Source organism: Rhamphochromis sp. 'chilingali' (assembly GCF_963969265.1).
Source record: "Rhamphochromis sp. 'chilingali' genome assembly, chromosome: 15".
Taxonomy (NCBI): domain Eukaryota; kingdom Metazoa; phylum Chordata; class Actinopteri; order Cichliformes; family Cichlidae; genus Rhamphochromis; species Rhamphochromis sp. 'chilingali'.
In genome coordinates, this window is record NC_137942.1 from 13147653 (window position 1) to 13166452 (window position 18800).

Below are 18800 nucleotides of genomic sequence, written 5' to 3' on the forward strand. Positions count from 1 at the left end.
TCGGTTAGTGAAGCATCACCTCTCTGCTCTTCTGTTTCTTCAGGATGCACCTGCAGGTCTTAGTAACTCATTTATAACCTCAAGTAAATGACGTATCAGCTCTCTGTAAAATAAAATGGAACTGCTGTTTTTAATGGAAATGTTTCAGTTCATATCATTTGATCATTCAGAGACAGCTGAATACTGTTAGACCATGACACATGAAGGCAATCCATTTCTTCCACTTTTATGAAAAGGCGTCTCCTTCAAACATTTGCAAGAAAGTTATCTTCTCATAAAGATTTCCCTTTATATACCAATTGTGCTATTTTTTTTGCAACCTACAATGAGCAATACTTTAATTACTCCAAGATACAGCACAATGGCATCTACAGGGATTTCACAGCCTAGTTTTTTTCTTAGTGTTAGACATGCACTGTCCCAGTATATTTGAATTTTGTTGCCTACCCAAAGATTTTGTGAGTGGGTGGCATTCATTTCATTTCCTGCTGTTGTCACCCACATTCCTTGCTTTTAAGGTCTAAGAAACACACAAATTCAATTTTCCCCAAGTAAGTTCTCTTCAATTTGTTGAGCTTGTGTGTCACCCACATGACCAATCCTCCTTTGCTATTTGTATGCCTAGTTCTTTTCCCCCATTTTGTTTTAATGTAAGTATTAGTCCCCCTTTGTTCTTCTGGAGGCCTTGGTATTATTTTCTCATTATTCTGATTATACGCTTCAATCAAAATATATACATTATGTTGCTAATAAAGAAACAAATTAAGACAAAAGAAAAAAAAAGGAGAGGAGGAGACACAGCTCCTCCTCCTGATAGTTCTATTAAATGGCTTCTCCAGCAGCTTTTCTCCAAATCAGTTCATACTTCACACTGACATGATGCTGGTGACTCTCTGTGCTCTCATCTCTGCTCTAACATGTAAACACTTTGATTTATATTGCACACATGTATACTGATGTCAATATGTTTCTCGTGACTTCATATCTTCTTGTTGTTTGCAGGTGTGAGCGGTGTGACGGTGGTGACACAGAAACCTGTTTTATCAGTGAGGAAAGGAGAGACAGCCACCATGGACTGTAACCTGGGGACTGTTACTGGCAGTGCTGCTCGGTGGTATAAACAGATTCCAGGAGGAGTTCCTCAGTTTGTGCTGTGGTTTCGTTATGACTATAGTTCTCCAACCTTTGGCTCTGGGTTCTCCTCTCCAAAATTCACATCCACTCATCAGTCATCAGATTATCGTTTGATCATCAGCAATGTGGAGGAGGGAGACTCTGCAGTCTATTACTGTCAGACATGGGACACCTCTGTTAATGAGTACGTATCACAGTGATTTACACTGTGACAAAAACTTCCTCACTCCTTACTTCTGCTTTTTGTGCACAAACTCAGTGCACCAAAGGCACACAATTAGTTCTTAAACATTGCTTTATTGAATTTATTCATTGTAATTTTTTTTCATTTGCACTTTCATTTTAAATTAAAAAAAAAAGCACCAAAATATACACACATTATTCACTCATAAAGTCTCACATCTTCAGCTTTCAATACCATTGTGGTGTAAAATACGTTTGATCAAAACATTGTCAACATGTTATTTCTGAATCAGATTCCAAGCTGTAGCCTCTAGTTGCAGAGAGAAGAAGCATGTTAGTGAGGTAGAAAGAGAATGTAAACATTTATAGATAGACAAACTGTGTTTGTGTATGCCTATTGTTTTTTCTTTTTTCTTTTTTTTAGATAATCAATGTATCTAATTTGTTGTTATGAAAGAGGAATATACTGCTTCACTGAGTGAATGGGTTAAATTATTAAATTAAATTAAATTAAGTTAAATTATTATTATTATTATTATTAATACAGATGGTACTTTTTCCTTTGGGAAGGTACCATGTGTGCAGTCTACAATTCGGTTGAAGAAAGATGTTGAATGTATTTAATTACTGTAGAAAAATAATTGGTTTCTGTGCATTTTTTTTTTACCCTGGCAATAAATTACAGTCAATTAAGTCAATTAAGCATCATGAGGCAGAGAGTGGGGGGTTGTTCCCTATTTTCTTGCTGGGAGTTGGCAACACTGCTAGTTAGGTATATGTAAATATTGATTAGATTGTTTGATATTTCCCCTAAGTACTGTTTAAAATACCAGAATAGGGAGGATGGTGTAGGTTTAAGTTTATTGGATTAATACATATATACCAACAAGATAGTGTACATCACTGTCACAACAGCATTTGTATTCATTCAAAGGCTTTATGGCTTTTCCTTATAATAACTGGTGGGCCGGTGTCCCAGTCCAGACCTGGTCTCAGGTATGCATAAAAACCCTTTATTTAATTAGAAATCCCAGTCTTCAATTACTTCAATACTACAAAATATTACATACAGTGCACTATACAGGTCATCAGATGTTCAAGATGGGCTTTATGTTCTCCAACAACTGCTCACACTGTCAAGCCAATACACCGGACAATTACATCCATGCTCTTTGGTTCTGTTCACCAGTTCAGAAGTTTTGGCGCGAGATATGTGAATACTTATCAAAGTGTCTGAAATGTTACATTTCAACTTCCCCTTTAGTGTGCTTGTTGGGCATCTTAGATTATGTCACTACAGAAAAGAATATAGCCCATATGGCTGCCCTATGCATTGCCAAGAAAACAGTCCTCGTGAACTGGAAAAGTAAAAATAATCTTAATTGTAACCAATATAGAAATTATCTAATATATCACATTAGTCTTGATCAGAGATGGGCAGTAACGCGTTAGTTGTAACGCGATTACTTTTTTCAAGTAACGAGTAAAGTAAGGGATTACTATTGCAAAAACGGTAATTAGATTACCGTTACTTTCCCGTAGGAACGCTGCGTTACTGCGTTACTAAAACCGTGTAAGCAAGTGCGACGTTCATGACAACAGCTGTGTGCAGATCAACAGTGGATAATATATCAGTGCGGGAGAGGGTATGAGCGTGCAGCGTTTAAAGCGTGGAAGTACTGACGTTATTTTAAGTTTGATTCCATAAAAAGTGACAAAAACATTAGCGTCAGTTGTGCGTGGGAAGAAAACTTCTTTTTACAGCGAAAAAAACCCCTAAACTTCCAAGCAAGCACCGAGTGCACTACGACGTAATGGGAAACTCACAGAGAAACTCGCGGATTCCTCAACTGACCGCTGCGGCACACCTGCACCAGGGTAAACCTCCGCCTACCGCACTCCTGCTTTACAGGTGAAAATAGACCGCTAGTCTTTGACTTTATTTATTTTCTGCTGTGTTTTACTTGCATCTATTTGAAAGAGTGAGTGTAAACACGAAAAAAAAATATTTTATTTTATGTGCTGGAATGTGCAGAAAATAGGTTTAAATGTTAAACAAATTTCTTCCAGTCAGAGAATGTTGCATATAATTTAATTTTTGCTTGATGCATAAAGTTAAAAGATTAAAACTAATAAAACAAGTTAAAAAAAGAGACTTTTCCATTTGATTACATTTTGTATGATGGATTATGTAGAAAAAGTAGAATTGGGCTGAAAGATCTATCGCTTTAACACCTATTCAGGTTGTAAATCGTGTTTTTAAAAAGTAACTAAGTAACTAAGTAATTAATTACTTTTGAAAATAAGTAATCAGTAATTAGTTATTGATTACTTTTTTCAAGTAACTTGACCAACACTGGTCGTGCACCAGTAGGAACTCAGAATCCACTGGACCAGAGACACACACTCCTCCACCGTACTGGAGGAGCTGGAGTCCATGTTTTTCTTCATTCTACCAGCTAAGACACTGACCATAACCAAATACAAAACCAGTGAAGAAACACTCAGAAAAAGTAAAAGGGGAAAATGCCAGTGACTCCCACGTGTAAAATCATTTGTTTTGATTGTTCTTTCACCATTGCCTGTGTTGTGCACCTGTTGTTGATTGCATTAAGACTAAAGCAGCTGAAATTGATTAACAATCTAACAAACCTCTGCTACTTGACTGATCAGACCAGAAATTTAACATACTTGATGCGATACTCTTAAAAAGTGTTTCTTTAATTTTTTTGGAACAGCATATATTTCCTGTGCTTCCCTTTCACTGGATGTTCTTAATGGTTTTTCATAGTTTGGAACTTTTAAGCTGAAAACTTAATGTTTCTACAAATAATGCTAATATCATTACTGTCATTTTCTAGACTTTTAGACTTTTATGGCATTTATAGCTGTTGAACACTGTGTATTTTCTGGCTGCAGCCTCTGTGCTCCTGTGCTGATTAACAACCCCCTCTGCTACTTAACTGCAGCTGGGGCTGATCAGCTAATGAGGCTCTCCCTCTATCAGGAGGTGACTCGGACTGGAGGAGAGAGCTGTACTGGGAGAAAAAGCTGCAAAAGCAGTCTGATCAAGTTAGTGTGAAAGTATTCACTAACGTAACGTTTAGTGAGGTAAATATACAAGAACCTCAGTGATAGGTTTGTAGCTTGTACCTATCCGCTGGAACGTTGAAGACAATATAGTTACACTGCAAAGCAAGACACAAGCAGGCTGGTTTTACTCATGCATGAGGGAAAGCTGGCTGGAGCCGAGTGTCGTTCCACCACTTGACCTCCGTCAGACTCTCAGCCAGGCTCCCCATAGCACTCCTTTTATTGTGGTTACATGAATATGCATAGGGTCATTAACATATGACATCTTACATAGGTATACATGTGAACAAAGAATACTGTGTGTGTGTGTGTGTGTGTGTGTGTGGTGTCCAGATGTGAACCTGTGAAGACTCCCCAAAGCTGGTGCCAGGAGTCTAGCGGTCCATCTGAACAAAAGGCTCTTATACTTAAACAGATATACGTGTGCTTGCTATACCATAAATCAACAAGAAAAGAGAAACTCTCCTAGGGAGTATGTGATTTATACCAAGGACACTCTAGAAGAACGGATGCACTCCCTAACACACAGAGCTGTTACTTTAGGATGAAACATCCTTTCAATCCACCAATGATTATATACACTTCTAAGCATATATGAGTAAATATTTCTAAGCATAAATGACAATCAACAATACAAATCTAACACTCAGCATCATTAAAAATATCTAACAGTGTTCTCTAGATGGTGATGAATTCAAATTTAGCAAATTTTAGATCTTGGCGTATTTTTTGAATAAAACACAAGTTTAAGTAAAATATAACCAACTATAATCCTGTCTCATTTTAGATGTGGAGAAAGTAACCATTATAAAATTCAAAACAACAATCAAACGAACAAACAATAAATAAATGAACAAAGGGGAAAAAAGAAGAAAAAAACAAGACATTACCAACATCAGTGTTCATGAAAATAATGTTAATAATACAGCTTAGAGAAAGGGGGGGGGGGGGGGGGGGGGCGGGATCCAGTGCTGCTCCTCCTGTCAGTCTCTCTGAGTTTCAGTGACATATTTAATGGTTGACACCTCCTCTCCTCTACAGAAGGAGTCAAATCTCTTTCCAAATTACAAATCCATTCTCAACACACAGTGACAACATGCTGGTGACTCTCTGTGCTCTCATCACTGCTCTAACATGTAAAGAGTCTAAAAGATACTGAAGAAAAGACCTCATGTTACATTTAAGTGTCAGTGTGTTTCTCTTGACTCCATGTCTTTTTGTTATTTGCAGGTGTGAGTGGTGTGACGGTGCTGACACAGAAACCTCCTGTTTTATCAGTGAGGAAAGGAGAGACAGCCACTATGGACTGTAACCTGGGGACTGTTGATAACTATCCTGCTTATTGGTATAAACAGATTCCAGGAGGAGTTCCTCAGCATGTAGTGAGGTTTTATCATGGCTGGAGTTCTCCAAACTATGGCTCTGGGTTCTCCTCTCCAAAATTCACATCCACTCATCAGTCAACAACAGATTATCGTTTGATCATCAAAAATGTGGAGGAGGGAGACTCTGCAGTCTATTACTGTAAGACATGGGATGACTCTGCTAGCAGTGGGGTATCACAGTGATTTACTCTGTGACAAAAACCTCCTCACAGATACTTCTGCTTTTTGGTATCCTAATAAGACTCCTCCAACAACTCACTGAAACCCCACCACCTTCAAATACTGTGTTATTTGTTTTGTTTTTTTATTTTAATATTAATCAGGAAAATCATGAAAAAAGCCAAGAGGGGACTATTCAGTCAAAACTACTTAAATAATCATATACAAAACAGGAGACCAAAACTGTATGCTGTTATCTATAAGTAATATAATAGACATCAGACTCAATTCGTTTTTTTTGGGGGGTTTTTTTGTATTGTCTCAAGGCCAAGGAAAATGTCCAACAGATGTATTTTTTGCAAGCTGATCGTTACAGCTTTTGCCATAATGGTCCACTTGATTGTCACAGTTTGTTCGATATTTATTATTTATGTATTGATTTCTTTTTTTAATTTTAAGTTCTTACAATCTAAATGGACAGAACCTGGGGATAGGAAAGATGAAGAAAAGAGAAGTTGGGAAGAGGCTCAAGAGAAGGAGAGGTAAAGAAAAACAGAGAGACAGAGAGAAAAGACACTAAAAATCTGTTTGATCACCTGCTGGGGAAAAAAAACAAGCAAAAAGAGAACAACACAGTATGGAAACCCACAGCAACAACCAACATAAGCATAAGTAACAGTAAATAATAAATACTGAATGTTACTGAGCAGCACACAAGACCGATATGTTTAGAGGCAGCAGTCACCCAAGAAATGTGAGTACTTTTTTGTACACACCTGTGTGCAAACAGGTATTCACCACCAGCATTGTGCACCAGGATTAGAAGAGTTACATCCTGAGTGTTAGTAACAGTGGTGCTCAGTTTCATCAGTTTGCAATAATATGTGTCACAGTGATAATCAGATTGTTTAACTCTCAAGATGTAGATGAGAGAGACTGGCATTTGTGAATCGTTTGTATCACAGTGATCTGTATTTGAAGTCTTTGTTCAGTTGTTCAATATTCATTAATGACGTAACATTTTATGAAATGTTCTCCTAACCCTAACAACTCCGGTTTCATGTGATGTTACACAAAAGGTTGTGCATTTTGTTTGTTGACTAATTATAACAATTAATTGTAACAGTTAGTGGGGTTCTGCTCTGTTTTTGTCCAAATATAAAAACTGGTAATGATTAAAGCATCAATAATAAATCTTAAGAACATAGAAACCAACTTATAATAACTTATAATAATAAAATATAATATAGATGAGAGAAACTGGTATTTGAACTATATCAAAATGTTTGTATCAATGTGATCTGTATTTGAACTCTTTGTTCAGTTGTTCAATATTCATTAATGATGTAATATTTTATAAAATGTTCTCCTAACCCGAACCACAATGCAGGTTATGCATTTTGTTTGTTGACTAATTATAACAGTTAGTGGGGTTCTGCTCTGTTTTTGTCTAAATATAAATATAAAAACTGGTAATGGTTAAAGCATCAATAATAAAACTGAAGGACATAGTTATTTATGATACTTATGATAATAAAATATAACACCACAATTTTAGGGGAGAGGAGGGAGACATCACTATCACCAACAATTATTAATACAAAAGCAGAATTACCCTCTAGTTAAGTTACCCCAAACATCACAAACTATCCAGGTTTAGCTCCTCCTCCTGTCAGTCTCTCTGAGTTTCAGTGTCATATTTAATGGTTCACACCTCCTCTCCTCATCCTACAGAAGCAGTTCTATTGCTTTCCAAGTTCCAAGTCTCAACACACAGTGACAACATGCTGGTGACTCTCTGTGCTCTCATCACTGCTCTAACATGTATGGAACCTCATTTACACTTCAGATCAGTAGTTATTTGTAGGATTCATATGTGCTTGTGTTTCTCTTGACTCCATGTCTTATTGCTGTTTACAGGTGTGAGTGGTGTGACGGTGCTGACACAGAAACCTCCTGTTTTATCAGTGAGGAAAGGAGAGACAGCCACCATGGACTGTAACCTGGGGACTGGTACTAATGCTGCTGCCTGGCATAAACAGATTCCAGGAGGAAGTCCTCAGTATGTGCTGAGGATGTATCATGGCTGGAGTTCTCCAACCTATGGCTCTGGGTTCTCCTCTCCAAAATTCACATCCACTCATCAGTCAACAACAGATTATCGTTTGATTATCAAGAATGTGGAGGAGGGAGACTCTGCAGTCTATTACTGTCAGACATGGGACGGCTCTGCTGATAGTGGGGTATCACAGTGATTTACACTGTGACAAAAACCTCCCCACTGATACTTCTGCTTTTTGATGCTCTTTTTTCACATGCTGACAAAAGACCCATTCAGCAAACTAAGTGTAAACCCACCACCTTCAAATAGTGTGTTTATTGTTATTTTTGATTTTAATGTTCATCAATGAAAACTCAACAACTTCAGACAGTCTGCTAATAAATACTGAATTACTTGTTTTGATATATTTTTACATTCATCACTGAAAGTATAAAATATCGAGGAGTATAATGACCACCAACAACACAAATTGCCATATATATGTACACAATTATGTGCATTTTAAATTATGTGCATCTAACACAATTAAACCTATTATGTGTGTGTCTTTTTAAATAACAGCAATTTGACAAACGGTTTCCTAAAACTCTGATAACTGTCACATTCTAGCTGCAGTAAATCACATTAATCAACCTAAACAGATACTGATAAAGTTGCATAATAGTTTTAAAAATGTTTCATATGAAATAAAAATGCAGCTAAATTGCATTTTATCTGTTGCTTCTCTTGTCACTACAATCGTTTTCACATCTCAGCTGAATATTAAAGGATATTTACACCTCACACTGACAACATGCTGGGGTCTGTCTGCTCTCTCATCACTTCTCTAAAGTGTAAGACGTTCTTCTCATCTGTTTCATAGCCCATCTTTTTGGAGAAAGACATTTCACTCATGTTCTTTCTGTGTTTGTTGGCACATGTTAATGCAGCGGAAGTGTTTATCCAGATACCTGCTGTCCACAAGGTTTCTCCAGGTCAAGAAGTTGTTCTCAACTGCAATATGGTTCAATTATGTTGGATGGTCTAAACAAGTTCCTGGAGGGGTTCCTCAGTTTTCATTCTGGCAGCTCACTTGGCGTTGGAACAGGTTTTCTGTCCCCAGAGGTGGGAAGTAACCAAGTACAAATACTTACTTACTGTACTTAAGTACAAAGTTTTCAACAAGATGTTCTCAAATGCAACATTGAGAGAGATGATAGGAATTCTATTAGCTGTATAAATAAGTTCCTAGAGAAGATCATCTGTATGTTCTAAGATTTCTCCATTCTGACAGCTCAAAAGCTTTGAAACAAGATTCTCCTCAGAAAGATTCAACTCTACGTCCTCATCAAACATTAATTATCATTTAACTATCAAGTTCGCAGAAATAGAAGACACTGTACTTATCACAATGTGTTACAAACCTCTTGGCAGTACATATGCTTTCTTAGACTTATTCACAGTATAGTCCAATCAAGAAAATGCAGAGTAACATACAATCTCCAGATAATGTCTTATTAAACATTGGATTTTTTACCGTTAACCTGCTCAAATACAACATTAAAAAAGCTGAAAGCTTTTATGTCGGCTGGTACAAACAGGTTCCTGGTTCTTCTTCTCATTTCTGAGATTTCATCATTCTCACAGGTCAACTGCATTTTCAGCAGGATTCTCCTCAGACAGACTAATATCTAAATCCTGACCAAACACTGATTTTCAGGCTTTTATCAATCATGCAGAGACAGGAGACTCTGCAGTGAGTTCCTGTCAGACATGGGAACACTCTCCCAAGAAAGCTGGTTCATAGTGAAGCAGACTGTGGCCAAAATCTTATTGAGAGACAGTACAGCTCTGATTAATGCTGGCCAATAATGACGACTTTATTAAATCTTGCACAAAACAAGTGACATGAAGGAATAAACATGACTACACAGAGAAAGACACAGTTATAAAATACAAACAGATGAAGTGAATGAGATGTTGACAGTACAAGTTGGTCTCTACAGGATGTTTCAGTTCCTCTCCCCTCATCAGTGACAGTCAGGAGGTTTTTGTACAGCCATGTATACAAACTGAATCACTGTGGTATTCGGACAAGGCACCAAGCTGATTGTGACAGGTAAGTACTTTTTAACTGATCATAAAACAAGAGAGATTTTGCGAAAATCTGCTGATGACTACTTAGTTCAATATGTTTCTTGTTCAGCATCATTTTTTACGATTTTGTACAATCTGAAATAGTTTCAGGTTGTCTCATGTACAGGAGACATGAATGACATGTTTAAAAAATGTGAAATGGTGTCAAACCAGTTCTATGAAAATGGTGTGAAATATGTTGTTTTCCTGTTCTTATTGCTTTTAATTTATGTTTAGGTTGGTATTTCAAAAACATACATAGGCCCATTTTCTCTTTCTTCAATAGTAGTTAACACTGTTACTAAAGTTCAAAATTACTTTGAAGTGATTAGAACTTTTCTTTGATATGAAAGAAAATTACCCACATTAGCTGACATGTTATGCAGAAATGTGTAGAATTAAATCAAAGACATCTTACATGGAAAATTAAACAGTGACTAATCATATTTTATACTGTAAAAATACAAAAAGAAATTCAAATGATATGTTGGATCCATATATTTTAGTTCATATTTTATACATTAGTTTTGTTTTCTTCTAACTTCATAACAATTGTTATATTTATTCCATATTGAGTCTTCTTGATTTCTTCTGGTTTTATGACTTAATGTCCAATTTCCTTCTTTCCTTTCATTTCTCTTTTTTTGTTTGTCCTTCATGTATTTTCAGACTCCAGCCTCTCTCCTCCTGTCCTGACAGTCTTCCCTCCGTCCAGTGCTGAGCTCCAGTCCGACACAGCTTCTCTGGTCTGTCTGTCCAGTCAGTCTGTGTCTTTTGCAGATGTGAGCTGGTTGGCTGCTGGGAGTCCAGTGAGCAGTGGGATCTCTACCAGCACTGCTGTTCAGAGATCAGACCAGACTTACCAAATCAGCAGCTCTCTGACCATCCAGACATCAGACTGGAACATGGATAAGGTTTATACATGTAAAGTGTCTTTGGGCTCACAGACTTCAGAGAAAACCATCAAGAAGTCAGAATGTCCCACTGAGTAGTCGATGACCAGAATGTGCTTTTAAAATCTGCTTCTTTACTGCTTGTGCTGTTTGCTCATTACAGTCTTTACGTGTTAGAAATCAGAATAATGCAAAAGGTTTAAGTCATGTATTCATTAGCTGGTTTTCAACAAGTATTTTCAGGAATTCATGTTTTGCATTAAATTAATAAAAGCATTGATTTAAAAATGTGTTTTCTTGTGAATAAATGGGAAATTGTAATTTTCTTGCTCCCATAGTTAAAACACAAGTATATTCTGACATACAGACTAAGTAATATTTGACCACTAGAGAGCATCATTTAATATTTCTTCATGAGTAAGAGAGAAGGCAAGTGTTACTGGTTTAAAATGTTGGTTGTAGATTTGCAAATGTATCTTCACTCTCGGTTAGTGAAGCATCACCTCTCTGTGCTTCTGTTTCTTCATTTCCAGGATGCACCTGCAGGTCTTAGTAACTCAAGTAAATGGCAAATAGGCTCCCTGTAAAATAAAATGGACCTGCTGTTTTTAATGGAAATGTTTCAGTTCATATCATTTGATCATTCAGAGACAGCTGAGCACTGTACGATGTTTGCCTAAACCTAACTTACTGTTAAAGAACATTAATGAAGTCCAGTTATGAAACTAAGCCTTTCTGCATCTTTCTGCTGTCATTTATTGTTTTCCATTGAACATTAAAACCATTACATATAACCAGTCGGTAATATCTAACAAGAACAGAAGTTGAATGAAAAACACAAAACACTGTGCAGAAGACCCAGGACCATGACACATGAATGCAATCCATTCCTTCCACTTTTGTGAAAAGGCGTCTCCTTTAGACCTTTGCAAGAAACCCATCCTCTCATAAAGATATCCTTTATATACACATTCTTTGAGCTATTTGTTTTGTAACCAACAATGAGCTTATTTTTTTTTACCACAACATCCTCTTTAATTACTCCAAGATACAGCATCATGGGATCTACAGGGATTTTGCCACCTATTTCCTTTCTTAGAGTTAAACATGTATCGTCCCAAAATATTTGGACTTTCATGTCCAAAGATTTTGTGAGTGGGTGTCATTCATGTGACCACATTGCCTCCTGCTGCTGTGACTCACATTGCTTTTAAGGTGAATGTAAGGAGTAATATTTTAAATTGAATACGGTACTTTATGGGCAGCCAATGCAAGCTAGCTAGAACAGGAGTAATAGGGAAAAATTTCCTGGTACCAGTCAAGAGGCGGGCTGCTTCATTTTGGTCTGTTTGTAGTCTAAGAAGAAGAGAAGAGGGAAGACCGTAGTACAAGGAATTACAATAATCCAACCTGGAGGTCACAAACGTTATCTTAGTGAACTTCTCAAATCACATACTCCTGCTAGAACACTTAGATCCGCCACTCAACTACTTCTGACCCAACCCAGATCTCGGCTGAAGTCCCGGGGTGACCGTGCGTTTGCTCTGGCTGCCCCGGTACTGTGGAATACCCTTCCTCTCGACCTCCACGCATCTGATTCCATTGCACTGTTCAAATCACGACTAAAAACCCACTTATTCAATCTTGCCTTTCCCTCTAGTTAATATTTCTTTTATGATTTTATATTATGCACTTTTATGCTCATTTAACTTCTTGTTTGCTCTGTACCTGTTGCTTTCCTATGTATCAGTGACAGCTACCTGTTTGCATACCTAGTACTTGCTTTGGTCCTATTTCTATTATCTTCCTTCTATTCTCTATGCTACTTGTTAAGCACCTTGGCATACCCTTGGTTTTTAAGTGTGCTTTATAAATAAAGTTTATTATTATTAATACAAAGCTTTCACCATGCCTGAAAACCAAGTTATCAAAATATTCAGTTTGAAGTAATTTGATTGAAAACATTAATCCAGGAAAGTATTCAGGAAAGTAATCACTCTAGAGTTGTGACTGACAAAAGAGCTCGTTTAAAGAGCTTTGATGAGATTTGACCCAATGCGAGAAAAAAACTGAAATAAACACTGAATTACTTTTTTGTGACTCATTTTAACATTTATCACTGAACATATAAATAAGCAAGGAATTTCAATATGTGCACATTCATCTACAATAACACAAATGATTATACACAAAATGCTAACAAACACACAAATGTGTATGCTGCTGTATGTGATTCGCTTTAATTACATAAATTTGATGTATACTAGTCTATAGTGTTAAAACTGTTACATTCCAGCTGCAGTACATGTGGCAATAATCAGACTAAAAGGATAGTGTTTGTTACACAATGAGGTTGTGTAAAATAGATACCGGTACATGTAAATGAAGAACTGTCAAGAAAACATTTTTATATATAAACTGAAAATGCACTTAAATTTTAGTTGAAAATGGATCATAAACACACTTGGGTAGAAAGAAAATGTAACGTGTGGGCATAAGGACATCAGTTATAAATATTTGTTTCTTTTACATTAACTGTTCGAGAACATTATTTTACGACCGACATGAGCATGAATGATGAATATGAATCCAAAACATTGTGAAACAATGTGAACAACAATGACAAACTCCTCATAAATCATTTGATCTATGAATGAAAGTAATTTTGTTGAATCTCCTCCTCCTTTGGTTTCCTCTGTGTCTTTATAAGCTCCAGTATCTCTTCTCACAATCTTACTCACATCTCAGCTGAACAGTAAAGATCATTTACACCTCACACTGACAACATGCTGTGGACCCTCTGCACTCTCATCACTGCTCTAACATGTAAGATCTTCTTCTCATTCCTATTTTTTATTCCATATTTAGAGCTAAAATTTATCTTCAGTTTTTTCTGTGTTTCCTGGCAGATGTTGATGCAGTGATCGTGTTGACCCAGACACCTGCTGTCCACACAGTTTCTCCAGGTCAACAAGCTGTTCTCAACTGCAACATAGAGAGAGATGATGCAAATGATGTTAACTGGTATAAACAAGTTCCTGGAACGGTCCCTCAGTATGTTCTAAGATTTCATCATTCTGACAGCTCACCCGACTTTGGAACAGGATTCTCCTCAGACAGGTTCAACTCTAAATCCTCATCAAACATTGATTACCAGTTCATTATCAAGCGAGCAGAGACAGGAGACTCTGCAGTGTATTACTGTCAGACATATGATGACTCTGCTTCTGCACCCGTATCACAGTGATTCAGGCTGTGACAAAAACCTCCTCATTAGTACTTCTGCTTTTTGAGAAACTTTTACATGCAGAAAAAAGACCCATCAAGAAAACTCAGTCAAACTCACCACCTTCACATAACATGTTGATAAACACTCAATTTTTCCATTTTTTAATGCTTTTTAATCTTTGTTATTAAAAGCATAAAGAACAAAGCACTGAAATATGTACATCTCATTTACTCACATCAGCCCAAATGATCATTTAAACCAAACTATCCAACATACAGTATTATATGTTGCTGTTTTTAATAAATTTTATAGACACTACTCACATGTCTAACTGTTACATTCCAACTGCAGTTTAACTTATTGTTTAAAACAAAGTGTTGTTAACATGCAGTTAAACAAAAATACAAAGCTATACTGAAGATAGTTTAGAACATCTAGGACATCTTCATTTACATTTAGTTTGTATTGATCACAAACATATTTATAAGGCAGAAGGAAAATGTAGAAAGGTGAGGTTAAGGACACTAGTAAATGTTTGATACTTTTACAACCACTTTTCAAGAACATTATTTTTGTCAGACATGGTGATTAAACATGACTTTGGTAATTCTGATGGTGTCATTTGTTGTAGTTATTGTATTATTATTGTATATATTTGAGCTAGTCAGTCTGAGCTAGATCAAATGATGAAGCTCAAACTGACTGACATAATACTCATGGGAAGGAAATAAACAGTATCTACTCAGTGTCTATTCTTCTTCCTGGAATTCTGTCAAGAATACTTGAATGTCACATTTAGTTAAGCAGGACGCAGAGCTGTGCAGTCAAAAGGGGTTTTATTTACAACACCAGATGAGTTATTTACATATATACGGGAATAATGCAAAGAAGGTTCCAGGGATTCGAAGAGAAGGTCAGGGAAAACTCACTCACGCTACTCTTTGTTTCAGTCCATAACAGGAAACACACTCAGTCCAATTCCACACTGTGACTCACTCTCACTTATGCTTATTCATGTCAGGTCCAAGGGAAACAAGCAAGGATCCAGGAAGATCTATACAGGGAGACGGAGACAGATGTTAGAAGAAATACCAGGGAACACAGGGAAGTACACTAGAGAGAGCCGGGCCTACACTAAAGGAGGTACAACGAGGAACTTAGGAGGAATGGCACTCCAACAAGGCCTTCAGTACTGCCGGGATCGATTAGCAGTGACGAGCAACAGGTGAGTAGCACGTGGGTGAAGAAGCCAAGAGGACACAGGAAACCAGACGACGACCTGGCAGAAAAGGTGAAGAGCAGCAAAAGGAGCACCATGAAACTTTAATGAATTTTATGTATTTTCACTTAAATAATTAGTACAATTGCCCATAAACTACCAAATGATGATCTGTAAATGTTCTTGAAAGTGACTGTTTACACTACACAGTTATGTCATAAATACATTTCTTGTATTTTCCTGCTCTATTAGCTGGTCCAAAGGCTATGTGCAAATAGAAATTATAAAAAATAAGACTTTTATTTGCAAAAGCAAACAGATAGCAATAGTATGTTCCCCTAACATCACATGCTTTGTTATTGATGACTAATGAATAAAAAGAACAACAAAGAATACAATACTAATTTAGAATTATTTTACAACAAACGAATGCCAACAAATTGAATAACAAAAGCACAATAAACATTCAACTTATTTGAAATGAATAAGACTTTGACATAAATACCAATTTTTGGTTCACAAACACACACACACACACACACACACAAATATATATGACCTGAGGACTATTACTCTCAGTGGTGGTCGTTGTTACACACAGATTCAGTATTCATCAGTGTGTAATTAGAAACACATTTATAAGGCAGAAAGAAAGACTGTCACCAAAATCTTCTTGAGAGGCAGCTCTGATTAATGCTGGCCAATAACGAGGACTTCATGAAATCTTGCACAAAACAAGTGACATGAAGGAATAAGAGAGACAGAGAGAGACGGTATTTAAAACACTTTAACATTGTTTAAAATGAACAGATTGATGAAGAGAATGAGATGTTGACAGTAGAAGTTGGTCTCTACAGGATGTTTCAGTTCCTCTCCCCTCATCAGTGACAGTCAGGAGGTTTTTGTACAGCCATGTATACAAACTGAATCACTGTGGTATTCGGACAAGGCACCAAGCTGATTGTGACAGGTAAGTGCTGTTTAACGGATCATAAAACAAGAGAGATTTTGCAAAAATCTGCTGATGACTAAGTCAAAATGTTTCTTGTTCAACATCATCTTTTGTGATTTTGTGCAATCAAAAAACTGAAAAGGTGTCAAACCAAATTTGTATATTTTTATATAAATGTTCACTGAGAATGATGTGAAATATGATATTGTTCGTTCTTATTATTCTCATAATGTTTTAATTTATAGTTGGGTTGGCATTTCAAAAACATAGGCCTGTTTTCTCTTTCTTCAATAGCAGTTAACAGTGTTACTAAAGTTGAAAATTAATTTTAGGTGATTAGAACCTGGCCGTACCATTTTTTTTAAAGAAAGAAAAATGCTCACATGTTATGCAGAAACCAGAATTAAATTCATGACATGACATCTTACATGAAAAGTTAAAGAGTAGCTAATCATATTTTATTTTGGGAAAACTTAAAAAGAAATTCAATTGCTATGTTGGGTTATGTCTGTATATTTTTGCAAATAACAGTATAGTAGTATTGTTTTCTTCTAATATTATGTTTATTCCATATTGACTCTTATTGATGTCTTGATTTTTTTTGTTTTCATTATTTCATTTCATTTCCTTTGATTTTTCCTGAACATCCTTCATGTATTTTCAGGCTCCAGCCTCCCTCCTCCTGTCCTGACAGTCTTCCCTCCGTCCAGTGCTGAGCTCCAGTCCAACACAGCTTCTCTGGTCTGTCTGTCCAGTCAGTCTGTGCCTTTTGCAGATGTGAGCTGGTTGGCTGGTGGGAGTCCAGTGAGCAGTGGGATCTCTACCAGCACTGCTGTTCAGAGACCAGACCAGACTTACCAAATCAGCAGCTCTCTGACCATCCAGACATCAGACTGGAACATGGATAAGATTTATACATGTAAAGTGTCTTTGGGCTCACAGACTTCAGAGAAAACCATCAAGAAGTCAGAATGTCTCACTGAATAGTCGAGGACCAGAATGTGCATTTAAAATTGGCTTGTCTACTGCTGTTTGCTAAAATATATTCATGTTGGAAATCTGAATAAGGCATAAGATTTACACCATGAGTATATTTTCTTGTCATTACTGCATAGTTTTAGGAATTCGTGTTTTGCTGTCTTTTTCCTTATTTTAATAAAATGCAGTTTAAAATATTCATACATGAATTTTTTTTAAACCTTAATTAAAGTGTTGTTCATTTAAACTGTACTCATACTTCTTTCTTTCTTGCTTTTGTTGTTTTCATCTTATTTTTGCCAGAAAAGGCTTAAGTATGTGTTGTTTGTCACAGCGTAATGTACAATCGCTGCACACCAGTGAGCAGCGCTTCTTAAGTTTAGATAAACATACAAAAGGTCACAGTGACACTAAGATGACGTGTTGTTTCTACCCTGCATTAATTTGCATCCTCGGTCAGTGAACCATCACCTTTCTCTCTCTTCTCTTCTTTCCCCGGATGCACCTGCATGAGTTCATCTATTATTTATAGATATATGTAAATGAAGAACTGTCAGCTTTCTGTTTTAACTAGTCAGTTTTCACAGCCGTAGTCATCAAGTAATATTTTTATTTTTTCTCGTTTAATATAACACGGAGTAGAAGAGCTTCAGCTGAGCACACCATCTTTTTTTCAATCATGACCCAAGCATATCATATTATTATTTTAACATGCATTTAACATGCTCTAAATTACATTTAATAATAAGACAGAATTAAACAAAAATTAATCACCAATTCTAAAGTCTGACTAGAGATACTGTTAGTATTAGTGGTCACTCATATTTCCAGGAGGTGTTCATCAGGTTGCAATAATATCTTTCACAGTCAAAACCCTCCAACAGATTTTTCAGATTTTTCTCAAATAAAAAATGGCTTACTTGCTTTTTTTTAAAGAACAAGGGGAAGCATATTAAAAGACCTGTACCACAGCGCTTTACTTTGTGTCAAAGACCTCTTTACTAAGCAGCCTTAGGTCCACTTGCTGACTGTGTATAAGTTTGCAGTGTGTACTGGATAAACTCCCGTTTTTGTGATTATTCAGTTTAATTTCTGCTGTTACTGATAGATAGATAGACAGACACTTTACAATTATGATAAATATTACAATTAAACCTACAGTTTAATGTAATATTTAGGGGAAGGGAGACATCAGTAACACCCAAATTCTAAATAAAAAAATAAGTTAGCCTCCACTCAAGACAATATCACAAAGTATGCAGGTTTACCCAAAGCTCCTCCTTCTGTCAGTCTCTCAGTTTCAGTGACATATTTAATGGTTCACACCTCCTCTAATCATCCTACAGAGGCAGTGAAATTTCTTTCCAAGTTACAAGTCCATTCTCAGCACACGGTGAC

At 36.5% G+C, this 18800-nt stretch overlaps 2 protein-coding genes across 2 annotated transcripts; both read left to right on the plus strand.

The window, feature by feature from the left end:
• Nucleotides 1-879: 879 nt before the first annotated feature.
• LOC308412319 (immunoglobulin lambda-1 light chain-like) lies at nt 880-11123 on the plus strand (the record flags this gene model as incomplete). Its single annotated transcript, XM_080906575.1, has 4 exons — nt 880-919; nt 1003-1318; nt 10077-10114; nt 10801-11123. 4 exons carry the CDS (start codon nt 880-882, stop codon nt 11121-11123), a joined length of 717 nt encoding a protein of 238 aa, XP_080762701.1.
• Nucleotides 11124-13810: 2687 nt separating this feature from the next.
• On the plus strand, nt 13811-17411 carry LOC308412315 (immunoglobulin lambda-1 light chain-like; the record flags this gene model as incomplete). Its single annotated transcript, XM_080906570.1, has 4 exons — nt 13811-13850; nt 13934-14259; nt 16409-16442; nt 17089-17411. 4 exons carry the CDS (start codon nt 13811-13813, stop codon nt 17409-17411), a joined length of 723 nt encoding a protein of 240 aa, XP_080762696.1.
• Nucleotides 17412-18800: the final 1389 nt, after the last annotated feature.